We start from the raw sequence: 18,091 nt of genomic DNA, 5'->3' as shown, positions 1-18,091 counted from the left end.
GTTTTGCAAACAGGTCGGCTTTTTCGATAGGGCTTCGCGCCCATCCACCTTGCGGACGGCGGATAGGTGGGATTATTTGTGGGGGGCGTGTGAGTTTCCTGGAGGCCTTCCATAGTGAGTAGTTGGTGTCGGCTGTGGGCGATAAGCTGGCGAGGTATTTATGGAAGCAGTCGTTTTTATAGTTTGTTAAGGTTCTGGTTAGCTTTCTAGTTGCGTTGTTAAGTTTTCGTTTGTCCTCCGGTGTTCTGTGGGTCTGCCATACTCTTCTTAGTCTACGTTTTTCTGCTATTTTTTTTAATATGAATTGTGGATATTCTTGTTTGCTGTTGGTTGGCTTTGTCGGTGTGGAGAGGCGGATTGCGTTTATTATGCTCGTGTTTAAGTATTCCGTGGCTGCTTCGATATCTTCCTTTGTTTTTAGTGGGGTGAAGGCTGAGGTTGAGTGAGTAAAGACTTCTCTGAAGAGCTGCCAGTTGGTGTGTTGGTTGTGAATGGAGCCATTAGGTGTATTCTCGATGATTGTTGAACTGACTGTTGCTATCACGGGAGAATGATCAGAGGAGAGATCAGCCGAGGAGTTGATCTGGACGTGTCTTGATGGGATATTTTTAGCTATGAAGAAGTCGAGAAGGTCGGGTATTTTGTTGGTGTCAGTGGGCCAGTATGTGGGTTCGTATGTGGTGAGGTAGTTGAGGTTGTTGTTTATTATGCTGTTTAAGAGGTTTTTGCCTCTTGCTGTAACCAGTCTGCTGCCCCATTGGATGTGCTTGGCGTTATAGTCTCCTCCAACTATGAATCTGTTGCCCAGGGTGTCCAGGAAGTTATCAAAGTCTTCTTTGGCGATGGAGTGTCTGGGAGGGCAGTATACTGCTGAGGTGGTGATTGAGCCATGACAGTCTTCTATTGCTACGTTTGTTGCTTGGAGGTAGTCTTTCTGGAATGGTGGGAGTTCGTAGTGCTTAATACTTGCTTTGATTATTATTCCGGTGCCACCGTGGGCCTTTCCGCTGGGGTGTTGAGTATGGTAGAATTTGTAACCATTTATTTTCAGGTAGCTCTTGTCGGTGAAGTGGGTTTCCGATACGAGCATTACGTCGATTTGCTGGTGTTTTAAGAAGAGTTCTAGTTCACGTTTGTGTTGCGCTAGACCGTTGGCGTTCCAGAGAGCTATGCGCCTTGGTTTTATTTTGAGTCGGGGCGTGCTAATTTTTCCACGATGAGTGTTAGTAGCGATAGCAAGTGATTTATTTGCTCCGATTGTTTCTCTATTAGCTTTTCGAGCCTTGAGGAGTTGTCTGCGTTTGGTGGGTTGGGGACACTGTTTTGGGGAAGGTTCCTTTGGCTGTTCGGGTTATTTTGGATGCCTTGTAATGCTTGGGCATAGGAGGTTGAGGTGGAGATGAAATTGGTAGGACTGGGTGTTTGGTTGGTTGAGGGGGTTGGGGTAGTCGAGAATTTCGGCGGGCTGGTTGTTTGGTTGGATACCTCTTTTGCTCTGAGCTTAGGGTACCTGTTCGTGTATAGTGTTTTATATGCTGGGCAGCCTTTGTAGTTGGCAGGGTGGTCCCCTTGGCAGTGGATGCATTTCGCTGGGGTTTCCGGTGATTTGGCGCACTGGTCAGTGGAGTGAGAGCCTGCGCATTTAACGCAGCGGAAGGTATGGTTGCAGTATTTCTGCGTATGACCGTACCTTTGGCACCTTTTGCACTGCACTATTTCTTTTTTCACGAGCGGTGGCTCGATCTTTACTATCGCGTTCATTAGGCGACTGACGCTGTATATTTCCTTATTATTCGGTTTTTGTTTAATGTCTAGGAAGAATAAGGATAACGGATCTTTCGAGACTCTATGCCTTATGTTACTTACGTTGATGACTTCGTGGCCAAGTTTTGAGAGTTCGTATTTTAGTTCGTCTATGTCTGCTGAGTGGTGTATGTTTCGTAGGACCACCCGGAAAGGCCTTTCCTGTTTGAGTTGGTAGGTGTGGAAGTTGGCGTTCAGGGTCCTGAGTGTCTTGGTGAGTTTTCTGTAAGCTTCTGGGTTCGTCGGTAGTATTTTCACCTTGTTGTTGCTTATCTTAAGGTTATATTCCTCCTTGCTGATATCTCTCTCTAGGGACTTGGTCATTGTCTGTATGTCAATGACGTCGTCTACAAATATTGGTGGGGGAGGGGGGATTCTCTGTGAATGTTGGTTTGGTGGCGGTTCTGCGATTTCCATGGCGTCGTTTGAGGATTCCAGTACGGCGAACCTGTTGTGTGTGTTTATTTGCGTTGCTGGTTCAATTTTCCTTTTCTTTGTAGTGTTAGCGTCGTTAGTGCGGAGAGTTCTGCTACACTTCTGCCACGGGGGTGGGGGGGTAGCGCGGGGTAGCTGCGAGTCTGCTCCGGAGAGCCTGGTCGCGGTTGCTGGGCCATCATCGAGCTAGTTAATTCGGAATGAACAACTAGTCGTGAGGCTGTGAGGCTAGTATTCGGGTTGGGGTTAGGTGCGTGGGATTTTCTTCTCCCTAGAGGGTAAGGGACACTTAGCTGCGTTCTCTTTCGACAGTTGGGCAACACGTGTTGTTTTCGAACTACGCTGGGCACTAGAGACACGTCTGCACGCTTCGGCACTCCACAGCGAACTCAGTACCATACATAACCTCAACATTATGATACTTACAAACATCGCTAAACAAGTAGTGCGAACGATGTCGAGTAAGTATTCACTATGTAAAAAGTATTTATAGATAAAAAGTATGGGTAATATATAACCGAATGTATTTAACTTTTCCAACATTTTAGCATTTCGCTTGGCGTTGGTACAACTTGAAGTAAATGAAGTAAAACGCAAAAATGTAGAGCGGGCAGTTTCCTACATTTCTAGCGCAAAAGAGCACAATGCTGATATTATAGCTCTTCCTGAATGCTTTAATTCACCATATGGAATACGTAATAATTTGTTTTTTTTTCAATAATTTACCATGTGTGTAACAACTATATAGAAAAAAGTAAAAGTAGACAAATTACCTTACCGTTTATACTTCCATAAAGATTGTGAATTGAGTCGAGAATATAGGATTTCCCCATTTTCATGATTATCGTGATTTTTGTATAAATATATTTTTTAAGATACTAATAATTAGGTACTTATAAATTGGTATTATCAATTATTTTGCATTTATAATTCCGCCTCTAGTATAAGTGTTAATTGAAAACTAACTTTATGTTTCAAAAAGTACTAGCAAAGTCGTTGAGTAACAAGCCACTGATGCTAACACAAATAGCATTGTCGTAATTAAATATTTCCAAATATTCATTTTTCATTTTGAACCTGTAGAAACAATTTATTATATACACTATTAGCTAAGTAATTGCATATTTAATTAAGTCGAAATATAAAACTTAGTTATTTTAATAATTTAAAAAATAAAAAACTGACAAAAATTTCAATTTAATTTATGGTTGGAACAAAAGACAGTTATTTTTCATTAATTGAAATATTGCAATGCAGAGTACTTTCCAAAATACGCCGAGAGTATTCCTGATGGTGAAACGAGCGTTGCTTTATCGAATGCAGCTAAAGAAAACAACATCTATGTAGTTGGTGGTACGATGCCTGAAATAGAGGGCGATAAATTGTACAATACCTGTACTATTTGGGGTCCCGATGGAACTTTGATAGCAAAACACCGAAAGGTAAGTAATATATTCCTTTATGGCTTTGAATTTGAAAATATTGGGGTGAAGAAAGTGACTATAAAATACGTTATGATACGGAAAACGCCCATTTTTGTTGTAATGTGTAATATAAATTTTTCACATACGAAAATACTTATTTTTTCTCCTTTTTAAACATTATTAAATGATAAGATTTTTTAATAAAAGAAAGTGATAAAAACGCTGTCAGTTATTAAATAAAAAATAATTAAAGTTTAGGAGTTGGTAACTTTGATATTAAATTACAAAAGTTGCAGCAATAGAATTAGCGACTACATTTTTATGTTATTAGGTACATCTATTCGACATCGACATTCCTAATAAGATTACTTTTCGAGAGAGTGATTCACTCAGTCCTGGTAACTCCCTAACGACGTTCGATGTGAAGGGCTGCAAAATAGGTATTGGCATATGCTATGATATTAGATTCGAGGAAATGGCACGCATTTATCGGAACAAAGGTACAGTAACTTAATCGATCAATACTTAACTAGCAAAAAATTAAATATCTGTATAAAAAGAAGCTTAATTTAAAAAACCAGTATATTTGCTGAAAATGAAACAAATAAAAGAATTAAAAGCACAATAAGAGGACTGTCCTCGCATATTCAGAAATGATGGAATGTGAACCGTGCAACTACGAAGTTAATTGGTATTCGGTGGCTTCATATTTCCTGCTTCTCTGGGTTAGGTTGCCAAATGCTGATATATCCAGCGGCATTCAATATGACCACTGGACCACTGCACTGGTCATTACTTCAGCGTTCCAGAGCGAATGATAATCAATTATACGTTGCTTGCATATCACCGGCTCGTGTTCCTTCAGCAAGTTACGTCGCATGGGGGCATACACAGTTGACCAATCCCTGGGGAGAGATTCTTTACGATTTGGAAACTCAAGAGAATATGGCAGTCACCGATATCGGTAATTTACAGCTTAAAATTAAAAGCGAGAGATCCATGATGTAATTAATTTTTAGTCTCGTTAATTTATCGATTTAGCCATCTTCCTCTGTATTTGTTGAATTTATTAGTAAGCATTACTTATTACTTCGTATGTTTCTTTTTTCTAACAGATCTAAAAGTTGTTGAGGAAGTAAGGGCTCAGATACCTACATTTTCTCAGAGACGTACAGATTTGTACGACACTGTCTGTAAGAAGGAGTAACTCTACACTAAAACAGAAAATGTTTTTTTATAATATTTCTACTACAATATCCTTTTTTTGTGAATTATTACTAATTTCTTATCATTTGTACTAAATGAATGACTCAATTAAGAAAACCAAAACGTTATAAATAATAATCTGTATATCTTGTGTATCAACATGTAATTGGATATTATAATAATATAGGAATGCTATAATAATATAGGATAATAATATAGGAGAATAGAATAATAATATATAATAATAATATGCTTTTAAACACCTTTAATATCGATCACATAAATTGTTATAATTCACAATGATTACGCATACATAAAAGACCCCTTGATAGTAAAATTTACGATCAAAAGGCAATTACGTATCGTTTAACAACATTTAATTTATAACACCTTTTAAACATTTAGACAGATTAACACATAACACTTCTTATATATAAACATCAATTCGAAGTTATCAGCTTGGAGAAATTGGTCGATTAATACCTGTAGATTGTCTGTCTCGATGAAAGACTTAAAGAGAGCAAAAACATGATAATGCCGCTAATATAATATTCCTTCTTTCTTGTATCTGTCTGCCTCTCAGGTCGTTTTACTAATTACAATAAGTAATTTCGACTTCTTTGCGCTCTCTTTTAACGCATTCGAGACCGAAAGAAATTCATATCAGTCAGTAGGCAAGGGTATAATATACATATTTTATATATAACTTATGTAGTAATGTATATATCATGTTAATTTCATATTTTTTTCAATATAGAATTATTATATATATATAATAATATAATATATATATAATAAATAATATAATATAATATAATATAATATATATATATATATATATATATATATATATATAACTGTACATAATACATTATAGAATAACATAGTATATAATTTTATATTTTAAAAATATGAGGCATACTATTTAAGATTGTCATCGATTTAAAATCAAAGTATGAAAAGGATACCCTGGAGAGAGTAAAACACAGAATCATTCTAACTAAACATTCAGATCGTACCGACACCTAGGTATCGTTTTACAATTAAATCTCGGTCTCGAATGGATTAAAATGAAATACATACTTGCAGCTTCAACATCTTCAATATCGAGGAGATTCAAACTTTACAAATAAAAGCGGCCTGTTCCCCTTTCCACGACAGACTCTCATACCATATCCGCTCTTATCCAGGCTTTTACTTGAAACCAGCAATGCGTTCATTTACAATTTAAATTTACCCGGACCATCCACTGAATCGTCAGCCCTTTATAAATATATAATGAACCCAGAACATGTGCCTGTGCCCCTGGTATCGATGTTCGGCTTGTGATGTTCGTACCGGAACCTTCGCACAATTTCAATTTGTCACGCGTGAACATCGATTCTTCCAAGGGTCACAGCTTTATGCGGCTAAATCCTTTAGAACGATTAAAATGATACTAATGATATGGTATTTTTTACAAAGATTTAACATATCCATAAAATAGGAAGTTTCGTGCTCTCCTATTTTATATTAATTATAAATTAATAAGTTTTATATGTGTTATTTATAGATCTAATAAATTTTGTATTGGTTTACAGCAGGTGCTCCGGGTATAAACAGACGACAAACGAACAAATAGAAATTCAAACTATTGTCGTTGTTTAACTCGCATGGGACTATAAGCTCGAATTGGACTTAAACGTTACGATCGTCGAGAATAATTACTATATGTACCCTGTACGACGGGCAGAGAATCTTAAGTTATTAACGGCAATTCCTTTGTGCATAATTCAGGTTTATTAACAACCTGTAATGGATAATCATCGATGAACTCTTTTTGAATAAAGTTCACATTTATAAAGCAAACACTATAAAATACGACAGGACAATTGTAATCGATAAATAACATTTTATTAGGATATTATAAGAAGCTAAGATATCGAGGTACATTAAAATTGAGTCCGCTGCAACCCTCATGACATTTAAAATGCTACGCGTATATTGAGTAAAGTTGTTATATTAAATATAATCATATTAAATACAAGCTCGTCCGCTGGATTCCCAAATTATTTGGTTAAATACTTTGAATACGAGAATACCGAGTGTTAACAGTAGTAAATCCTCTATATGGTATGTTTACTTTGCTATCTTGAATAGGTAAATAACATTTCACTTTAACGCATTTAACCAATATTAACATTTAACATTTAACATTTAACCAATATTATACGCATATGCACATAATGTTACTGTTACATATAATGATATATACGTAGATATACACGTTAATTAAATCCTCTATATGGTATTTTTATATCAGTATCGTAAACATTGTAAACCGGAAATCTTTTATTACACACGTACATATACAGTCAATATTATTGTTACATATAGTGATACATACGTTGATCCACACATTAATTAAATCCTCTATATAGTATTTTTACTTTGCTATCTTGAATAGATAAATAATCTCGAATATAGACATACAGGTACACTTACGTTGATATACACCTTTGTACAAGGTGTCAAAAAATTTTTTATCACAGCGTTTTTTTAAGACGATTTTATAGCTTCGAAATTGATCTTGACACGATTTTCAATGTCAAATTATTTTTCTATTGCATCATGTGATACTCATTAGGAGGAACGAAACTTCTGTTTTCTTAGAAAAAATGTTTGAAATTTCATTAATTCCTAGATTGATTTTATTTATACTTTAAGGTCAGATATGACATCAAATAATGTCAATACTAATATCTAGTTATTTGTCAATTTACAGCATCTGAAAAACAAGACATCTTCGAGACAGCGTGGGTTTTCTTTCCAACTTTCTTAACTTTCAACAATAAAATTTTCGTCAAACGATACAATCTATCCAACAAAGTTCTTGTAGACAGCCAATCTCGTAAGAACATAGATCTTCTTCAAGTATTATTCTTCACAATGCTTCGTGTGGAATTTCTACTTGACGAGTTATTATTAAACGATTAAAAGCTTATTATTATACGATAATGTAATATCGTAGAATAGCTTTGATTGGAGATCGGCTGAAATTAGAAAACACCGTGTACGCCGTCTTTTTGTGGTTTGTTTACATCCAAGAGCGCCTAGTAACAGTGACGCGAGAAAAGATAAGCAGCGTCAAAACAGAAGTACGGTTTCATATTTCAAGGAGTGGCAATCGAGAGGCCAGAGTATGTGAGCCGAAAAGTGTGTGTGTGTGTGTGTGTGCGCGCGCGCGCGCGCGTGTGTGTGTGCGTGTGTGTGTGTGTGTATGCGTGTGTGTGTGTGTATGCGTGTGTGCGTGCGTGCGTGCGTGTGCGTGTGTGTGTGCGTGTGTGTGCGTGCAGGACCGAGCAGGAATGCATTGGCGAGGTTCAGAGTTGATCGAGACGTCGAAGCATAGAGTCGTTAGAATTGAGTTGCGAGTGTTGTCGAGTGTTAGAGTTGCTAGTGAGAGAGAGAGAGTTACCAAATAGTTGTCAAGTTATTTGATGTAAATACGAGCGTTGCATTTAGTTTTCCTGTTAATCAAACATCGTTTCTCTGTCTGTATTTTCTGTCTGTAATATCTGTATTTTCAATCCATTATTAATAAATTATAATTAATCGGACAAAATTACACCTTTAATATATTCCGATATTACAATAACTTACTTTTTTCTACGTCAATGGACACGAAAGACGTTGAGTGAGGAATTAGAACAAGTGTGGATCGTTGGAAACCACTATGCTGCGGTCTACCATTCGTTTTACCCTATATATACCACGGAACAAAGGATAATTTTCACCGGCTTGGCTATGGCTACTGGTGTGGATCCAAGTATTCGGGCCATACTAGACGCTATGCAGAAGCAGAACGAAATCAAGTTAAGAAAACTGTTAAAGGAGACTATTAAAGCAGCGACTAGTCGGAGTTATCAGGGTAGTTTAGTTTCTAATAATTTGAACAAAAGCTTGGAGAAAACAGACGTTACTGTAGGAAATGAAGAAATGGTTTTGAAAGAATTTTCAAAAGAATTGCAGTCTAATGTAGAAAATTCTTATGAAAAGAAAGTATCAATTGACACCGCTTCACAGGATTATATTTTCATTAAAACAGACTTAATGTTTGATGTCAATAGCTCAACAGAATACCAGAAAGAGTCTGTGAAACGAAGGAAAGAAGATATTGCAGTATTGTATAATGATTTGTCACCATCTTCGTCACAAGATACTCAAAATTTACAAGAACGGTTCGACAAAAAAAGTAAAAGTTTAGGAGAAGCAGAAAAAGATCATAACAAGAAGGATAATATTTCAATGAGAAATATTTTGGACGGCGATACAAATAAAGAAAACCAAATTGAAACGAAGGAATTAGAAGCAGTTAGTAAATCAACTGCTGAAAATGATACAAAATCAATAGACAACGTTGAACAAAATATATCATTAGAATCCATACAAAAAGCAAGAGATAATGCTTACAATAATGAACATTTGCTTATAGAAGAAGACCAAATGATGACAGCGAAAAATGCGTGTGACACTACAGAATAAAAAACTTCAGCAGATCTTATGTCGAGAAATTTAGATGCTAATACACAAGAGAAGTCTTTAGAGAATAAAGATGACAAGAATCCATCTCCATCTATGTTAGATAGTAGTAAACGGAGCAGTCGTTATAATGTTGCTGCAAAGCCTGCTACTTCGCCAAAATTTGAAGAAATTGTTTATAATCAAACCAGACAATCAAACACAAATAAAATTTTGCGAAGCGCTTTAAAGACGAAATTAATCGAAGACAAGTCTGAAATAATTAATAAACAAAAGGCATCGGAAAATGTAGAAAATAAATTTGCCAAAGAAGAAAAAAGAGGTGTTAAACAAAAATCAATTTCAGATAGTGAAAACGAAACAACTGATAAGTTTGTCAACGAAGGCAAGTTCTTTTAACGAACACAGCTAGTGATAGCGATAGGTATAAATCTGTAGAAAATGATAATGCAGTAACGGGTGTAATAGCAACTGATGAAGCGAAACATAGAGGCAGACCTAGGAGATCGGATAAAGTCGAAGTTAAAGAAGATGAAAATACAAGTGTAAATTCCGACCAATTGCGGGGAGACGTAACCGCGAGGAGAGACGTCAACGGGGGTCGTACGATTATATCAATCGACACCACGAATTGATCGATCCCCTGATTTCCGTTGAGATAATAGGGGTGATTGAGTTTGTATAACACTGTGATTCACTGAATTATAAATTATATATTTCCAACACTTTACAGATTACACTGACGTAGAGAAATAAATAGTTAACAACTTGTCGCACGAAGATGTGATAGATATGTACGCTAGAGCAGGGCTCTTATAATGGAGATTAATGTATTAATGTACTTAGCACTATAATATATTTAGGAGAGAAGATGTATGTTCGACAACACCGAGAACCGACAAAAGATTTTCGTAAAGTATGCGACTCTCGCGCTATGTGCAGACTGCCGCGTTAGGCGTTAGTTTTTAGACTGACTGTCGCTCTTTTTCTAATACAGAAGAAAAGTTCGGTGTGGGTGTGCCCCTGTGCCTAAAGAACGCGGATTCGTTGTCCCCACTTTCGTTAGGAAAAGTGAGGGTAACGAACCGCGGTGTCGATTGGTCATGACCTGCACTACTGCTCGAAGGGATGAGTAGGAAGTCTCCTACCATCGTGGTGGATAGATGACTGTGTGCGTGAGGAAAACATAGCTTGTTTTATTAGAGGGCTATTCGGATTTTCCTAATGGGTGCATACCCGCTTTCTCCGTGTTTTAAGTACGTCTAATAAACCCAAGGACCTCTCTAAAAACCGACTGTGTTTCGAGAATATTTTTAAGCTTTAGAAATTCTTCAAGACAAACGGATTGAAGACACATGGCGAAACACTACAGGGAAGTGAAAGTTATGGTGGGTCCTTAGGTTTATTGAGAGTCGAAGTGACGTTACGCAGGCTGGTTGTTGTCCGGTGGTGCGAGCTGGCGCGGGCTGGCGTGCAGATGTTTTAGGCGGCGTAACAACAAGGAAGATCCTAGAAAATGAGAAGGGTGGATTAGAAGAACGAAGAAAACTCGAAGAAGATACAGAAGAAGAAACTACAGAGACAGAAGTCAATTCAAAAGGTATATTAAATAATAAGTGCGATTTACTTGATACCGAACTTATAATACTTATAAATTATACCTATCTATAATAAGTATTAACTTATTGTAAATAAACAGCCATGTCACTGCGCCACGCCAGAAAAATTACTGAAAATTCCCAACGCGAGAATTGATTGTAATTTCAACAAATAAATAAAAAAAAAAAAAAAAAAAACTTGATACCGAAAGAGCTATTGAAATTAATGATACGGTTCAAGATATTAAATTTACTGAAGGTAGAAGCCGCACTCAAAATGATATGGAAGATGTAGTAGAAGATTCACAAGAATTATCTAATAAAAGTAAGTTATCAGAAATAAGGATTGCACTTAACAAAATTGAATATACAAAAACTATTTTACGGAATAAAAAGAATTCATTAGAAAGAGAAAGAGGAGTAAGGGAAAAGAAGAAAATGTACAGACAGAAATTATTTCAAAAAATATATCAGATGATAAATGTGATTTGCTTTAGAAAAAAAAAAAAAAAAAAAAAAAAAAAATATTATCCACAAACTACATTAGGAATTTATCTATTTTAGTGAGGAGAAAGAGAAAGGATAGAGGAGTTGATCAATAGACTGTGGATTTTGAAGCGTTTATGAAAAACTTACAATTTTAATAAAATATTCAATGTAAAGTCTTTGTTATAATATTCAGATAGATAGATGAAAAAAAAACTGAATTTGCATAATTACTCATGGCTTATTGATCAATCATGCGACTCGTTCAGAGGTAACTCGAGTTGTAAAGGCGACAATTTATTAAAAATGGTATATCTGACGTACGATGCATTTGCTCGTGTAAAACTATTTAAATAAGTATAAAAATCACGCGAAAAAAAAATCTACTGAAAATAATGTTGAACTAGTTAATAATAATAAATCATATAGTGAAACACAAACCTTAAATCAAGATTTTAAGTTCAAGAAAAAAAAAAAAAGAAAAAAAAAGAAGAAAGAAGTTGATAAAATGACAGCAACATGTAGCAGCAGGCGAGAGAAAATAAGCCAAATTTCTAAAAGAAGAAACGATGCTCAAGAACTCGGAATTTCTCGAGTGGATATGCTAAACAACGAATTTAATGAACAGTTGAAAGAACGTGAAACAGCAATAGAAGGCTTACATCAAATGTTAAAGCATCAATCGGAAATTCATAAAGTTACCTTAAATGAAGCAAGTTTGAAAATAGGAGAACTGCAGAGTGCAGTGTATCAATGTGCACTAAAAATGCAAGTAACGTGACGATTACTTTTAGAACACCACAAGCACCACGAAAACACAATCAAGACCAAACAAGATCAAGTTCAAAAGTGAAGTTACGTGAGCTTATTACTGCTAACGACCAAAAATTGAATTACGATCCCGAGCATCAACTCGCTGATCTTCAAGTAGAATGTTCCGACAAAGACAGGACGACACAAGAGTTCGAGAAACACATAGAGGACATGAAGGAGGAAGTGCAAAAATTAGAATTGCAACTCGACGAGCTACAAAAAAAAGAAAAACACACACGCACGTAAAAAGAGTTCAATCTTTTGGAATACAAATTGAAGAACTAACAATAAAATTAGAAGAAATAACACAGAAGAAATAAGTCACAAATATGAAATTGCCTGATGGCTGATGTTGATCGTTGACGTTTATAGCGAAAGAATTCCGTCAACGGCGCCATCTGGATCCTTGTTGAAAAATTAAACTAGCCGCAATAGCACCATTACGCTCATCACCCAGAGTAGCGTTTGTCGCTGAGTCGAGGAGCTGGAGGATTCATCATAATCAAGGACATAAATTTTACCACTTCCGGTAATGTTCTTTATGTGATCCAGGCATTCGAAATCACAACATTCTTTTCCAAGACGAAATATTCTGCATGGCTGTAGTAAAAAGAAATCGATCAATTGTACAGATCAATCGTCACTCGACTGCTCGAGAATTCAGGTCATCCAGAGAATAGAATAGAGAAAAATGTAGAAAATGTGGAAAAATGTAGTGCGATCATCACGGTGGGAGGAAATAGGGGGATAGGGACCAAATGAATGAACGAGATGTTAAGGACAACTGACGATAAGTTCTTCTTTTGTCGAGAATTGCATGTTTGTGAATGGTTTGTGGGTGATTAGGTGGAGAGAATTGAAGAGTTTGGAGGTGACTGGAAGAGTGTTTTGGGCAAGGTAGATTGCAGAATGGTTGCGGTAGCATTGTGTTAATTATGGGTTTGTACATGTAATCTTTGTATGTATCACTACATACAACCTAACGTATATTTTTAATAATACATCAGAGTTTTAGTTATTTCATAGCTATGAATTTTATACTCTATAATCTTGACGTTTTATTTCACAGAAGCGTTTGAATATCCATAAAAATTAAATGAACCAATGTATTCATTATCTTATAGAGAAGATATATTATTTTTAATTATGTTCCAATTATTTATCATGATCCTGATTTCCTTATTCTGAAAATTTGAAAGGAAGTTTTGTAGTTTGATACTTTCAGCGACAAAGGGTCAATATTGCTTTAGTATATTTCGTCACATATACATGTATATCTATATATCCACCGAAAATGCGCTCTTGTAAACAAACGCTCGATTCGCGTCATAGCTTTTAAAGCTCGTCGCATCTCAATCCGTTGGAAAAAGTTTTTCCTGTAGCATATTTTATTTTTACGAACCAACAAGGTCTTTGTTTATTTCCTTCTTTTTTTTGCTCCAATTCCCCCATTGTTTTTTCAAGGATAGTATTTCAGAGCCATTAGTCAAGTTCATTGTAACAATAAACGTACGTTTCGGAAACATTTTGTGCTGTGAAACAGAATACACTAAAGTTTGAAGGTCACATCGATTTTCGAAAGTTTATAAATGGAGGTGTATGACAGTATCACCAGCTGTTGCTGTCCCCAAGCGCCAAAATACGTTCTGACTACTATTTTATGTATCTCACAGAAGTATGTCTTCATTCATCATCTCCCATGCCATCCACCAACGTGTTCTTAACATGTTATCTCCTAGTAAAATATTGATGTTGAGTCAGATATCCAACTGAATAATCTTTTCGGTGTCTACTATAAGACATTTAAAACCAAGGCTCGTACACACGTGTGCTTATACGTCAGATGTAATACTTAACACGAAACCTGCTTATATTAATATTAAATTTATGCATAGTAGGATGTTCGACCTTTGTAAAAATGAAATTATAATACATTTCATACAGTTTCACCGTGGAAAAGTGAATCTTTCTAGCATGTCCACGCAAATGCAGGGGAGGGGAGGACTGTGCATGCACCAAACAACTTTACGTTCGTAATTTTTCACACAAATGTACAACTGTAGGGAAAAAATTATCTCTGATTTTTCGGATGTTAGGAATCGACAATATCGCATAACGGAATGCTATGTTCTACGTATTCTATTTTTGTTACGAAAGTGGTACAAACGAAGTCCACATAAGAATAGTACAACAAAATCGGTTGAGGTTAGGTTATCGTGCAGATATCGCGGCCTTTGCATTGGAAATCACGCAACTGCCAGTCTCGTCGTTCCTTGTAAACGAAAGAAAGGTATTGTAATCGGTCGGAATTAACATAAAACTCGTCGCATGCGACCATATGGCCTGAATGTTGAATAAACGAGAGTAGAGCGCGAGCTATGTGATTCTAACCGTTTAGGCGGAAACTAATGATTGTAACCAGAGCCGAGATATATGCCAATATTACTTTGCTCGACAAAGCGTATAAGATGAGGAGAGAATCGCGATAAGGTAGAACAAGAGACAGATATTCTCTACGTAAAGCAAGTCTGTCAACTAGATTGAAATCCTATAGCTATAACTACAGTGAATCCATATTCTGGCGAATTGTCTTTTCACAAATGAAGCTTCTGAAGAACGGAATTGATACAATAACTACTGTTCATTCATAACTACTGTTGTAAGAATCTATATATTTGTCTATCTATATCTATATATATATCGATCTATATATATTTGTCAGAATGTCATTTTATCAAAAAACCCATCCTCTGTAATCATAGTTTAACGAAGCATAATTAATAGAAGAGGTAGAGCGTTAAGTGGAGATGATTTAATCACAGTTAAGTAGATAAATCTCTATATTAATCTCTTTAATTAAAATGTCCTACGTTTTATTTGCGTCATTTTTTTCCTTCATCCAATTTAAAATGTTTAAATAACAATAGCCTATACAATATAATTTTATGTAAAAAAATTGATTATACCATGTTTATTACAGACATTTAACATTTTTGTGTACATACAAAATTTAAATTATACCTCGCTTGAGAACAAAAATTCTATTTATTTTCCTAACATGTACTAATAATTATTGATCAAACTAGAAAAAGCTGGAGGAGATTACTTAGGAAGATTACTTAGCATCTTATATTCCTGGCAAGGCTCGAACGTTTTATCTTCCTTTAGATTTTCCTAAGTTTCCATTTCTCTGACTTGCTATTTTAGTTAGCTTAGTATACGTGCTATACATAGGTATGTATAGTGTCATGATCGCGACAGTCGTGAGTTACCCACGCTTTATCCTCTGTAAACTATTTATAAAAGAAGAACAAATTACATGTTAGAACTTTCATTCAATTTACCAATACAAATAATTTTAAACAAGAAAAAAGACCTAATGCAGTGGTTTCAACTTAAACATATCCAACAGTTATTTACGAATAAATAGTATAAATCTTTTAGCAACATGAAATTCGCGATATTTATTCAAATATTTATATTTACAGTGCGCCATCAGCAAAGAAAACGTGTTTATCGATTTTATGCTTTTGCCACGCAAACAGGGAAATTGCAACTCAAAATTGAATTCGCACTGCAAAGCGTCGACGTTACGACATCAATTACATACTTCAAAAACACCGAAGGTATCACACGGAATCAGAGAGATTCTATGAGAAGTTAAACGCATAGTCACCCTATTGGGAATAGGATTGCTTTGATTCGAGCTCAAACATAGGGAAAGCTGAAAGAATCTTTTGCGGATCTTCCTTCTTCTCTACGTTGGATTTTATACAAAACGACTTTAACCTTTTCAAGGAAATACGGAAATAAGGATTTTAGATAGAGAGATTTATCTGGAAGGAAATGGATAGAAAACGTAGAACCAGTTCTTGTTGGTTGAAAGATTTTTTCTCTTCGCAGAGATTCAAGCTTTAAAGAACGATCAAATATGTGCGCAGCTGACTTACGCGTGAAGTTATTATTAAAAAAAATTGTTGCATTTAAAAGGATAAATATTAATTTAAATTTAAAAAAATTGTTAGTTCAATTATCATGTTTAATTTAAATTTAAAATAATTGTTAGTTCAATTATCATAAGTTTAAAGATATGTAGATATTGTATTTACATATCGAAAATCAGACAGCAATATTAATTAACACACCTAGTCAAACGCACACGTACTTTAAAACCGTGCTTTAAAATCGATATTCGCTGAAACAATACATCGCTCTGCGCTTCCAATTTGTTTTCGCACGAAGAATCAGTCCACTCATTGTTACCGTCACCATCTCTACCGTAATCTATATTACTCGAATAAATTCTATATCTTGATTGGAAAATCACATATTTTAACGAACTTCCTTATTTTTTGTTTTTTATGACTTTAATTGGCAATTTCCATAATGTTCTATAACTTGACAATAGACTGATAATATTTCAGGATATATATACATACATCATGTTTTTGAGGATTCTGTAGTAAAATATATTATAATAAATTATAGGAAAAACAAACTATTTAAGAAAAAATTACCACCTTCGAGTAATAAATTATAGAAGGTTACCAATGTAATTTAAAACTTAAAACTTAAAAATAATCTATTACACGTAACAAAGAAAAAGATTTCTTCGCAAACGGTAACTCGAAAATTACAGCCATTGCTGTAGAAACATAGTTTTACAGGGAGAAGAATTTCGCTAGAAACTCTCGACGATGTCACATCAAGCGAAAATTCAATAAAGCGATTACTAACCATACTACCAGCGGCAATCGTGTTACGGCAATTCGTAAATAAGTTAGTCTTCTATTTGCAGAAACGTCTCTGGCAATATCGTCACACTCTTGATTACGTCGGCGCTATCAAATGGTCTTTGGAAGAAAGTTTTCCATTATCTACTTTTGCCCATGGCGTCGTTCCAACAAATGAATTCGAGTTCTGAATCGCTTTGTCTCGTATTACCGCTCGTATTACCGCTCGTATTACCGAATTGCTGCTTCTCACGACTAGCAAAGTGTTTCGCAAAAAAAAAAAAAAAAAAAAAGAAAAAAAAGAAAAAAAAAGAAAAAAAGAAAAAAAAAAGAAAAAAAAGAAAAATGGTATCGGAAGGATAGAAAAAAAAGCGGTGGCCTACATCAAGCAATCTTCATGCCGATAATGCATTTATTATTCAGTTCGTTCATTTTCTATCGCGTAACAGACACTGGGATAACTGACAGAACGAGCGTATAAATCTTGCATCTCTCGACCTGACTTCTCCCGATGGAAAAATATTTACTGGTCTGGAATCGTGCATCGCTAATTAGTAAAAAGGTAATAAGCAAGAAAGCAATTATACTACCGGATTGGTATTTCTATTTTATTGGAGATTAATTAACCTGAGTAAACCAACAAAAACTTATCGAAAATCAATCGAAATTAAATCACCTTTTCAAACAGGCTATAAATAGCCAACTAATATTTGCAGTAATAAACTTCACTTTCGAATAAAGTATACGCTCTATAAATTGTAAATTGATAATTTCGTTATTATATCATTTTTCTTAGTCTAAACTGGATTCAGTGAAAAGAGCTTTCAATTGAATTACACACTTCATTAGTTTATGAATTATATTCGTTACCATACGTACAAAAGAAGGGTGACTGGTTTAAAAATTCAAAGGGTAGAACCTCCAAGCTCACGATTGGAAACAGATTCAGTTCAATGGTTTAATTTGCCATTTAATTGAATTCTCTGGCAATTTCAGCGAACTGTGGGCTTTAGAAGTGTCCAGCATTCAAAGGCAAGACCTCCTCCATCTTTCTCTTTCTTTCAGTTCCAAC

General features: G+C 35.3%; 1 protein-coding gene and 1 long non-coding RNA gene across 2 annotated transcripts; one reads left to right on the top strand and one right to left on the bottom strand.

Annotated features, from left to right (window-relative positions):
• Nucleotides 1-2,635: 2,635 nt before the first annotated feature.
• On the top strand, nucleotides 2,636-5,137 carry LOC126874993 (omega-amidase NIT2-like). Its single transcript, XM_050637600.1, has 6 exons — nucleotides 2,636-2,699; nucleotides 2,787-2,933; nucleotides 3,496-3,680; nucleotides 3,994-4,162; nucleotides 4,393-4,626; nucleotides 4,778-5,137. Exons 1-6 carry the CDS (start codon nucleotides 2,654-2,656, stop codon nucleotides 4,867-4,869), a joined length of 873 nt encoding a protein of 290 aa, XP_050493557.1. The 5' UTR covers nucleotides 2,636-2,653; the 3' UTR covers nucleotides 4,870-5,137.
• Nucleotides 5,138-15,227: 10,090 nt separating this feature from the next.
• On the bottom strand, nucleotides 15,228-17,601 carry LOC126875048 (uncharacterized). Its single transcript, XR_007693230.1, has 2 exons — nucleotides 16,726-17,601; nucleotides 15,228-15,579 (listed from the first exon to the last, which is right to left on the bottom strand). It is a non-coding gene; the product is annotated as an uncharacterized LOC126875048 (long non-coding RNA).
• Between the last annotated feature and the right edge of the window lie 490 nt (nucleotides 17,602-18,091).

Source organism: Bombus huntii, chromosome 17 (genome assembly GCF_024542735.1).
Source record: "Bombus huntii isolate Logan2020A chromosome 17, iyBomHunt1.1, whole genome shotgun sequence".
Taxonomy (NCBI): domain Eukaryota; kingdom Metazoa; phylum Arthropoda; class Insecta; order Hymenoptera; family Apidae; genus Bombus; species Bombus huntii.
Note: the sequence above shows the minus strand (reverse complement) of the source record. Positions and strands in the feature narration are given on the sequence as shown.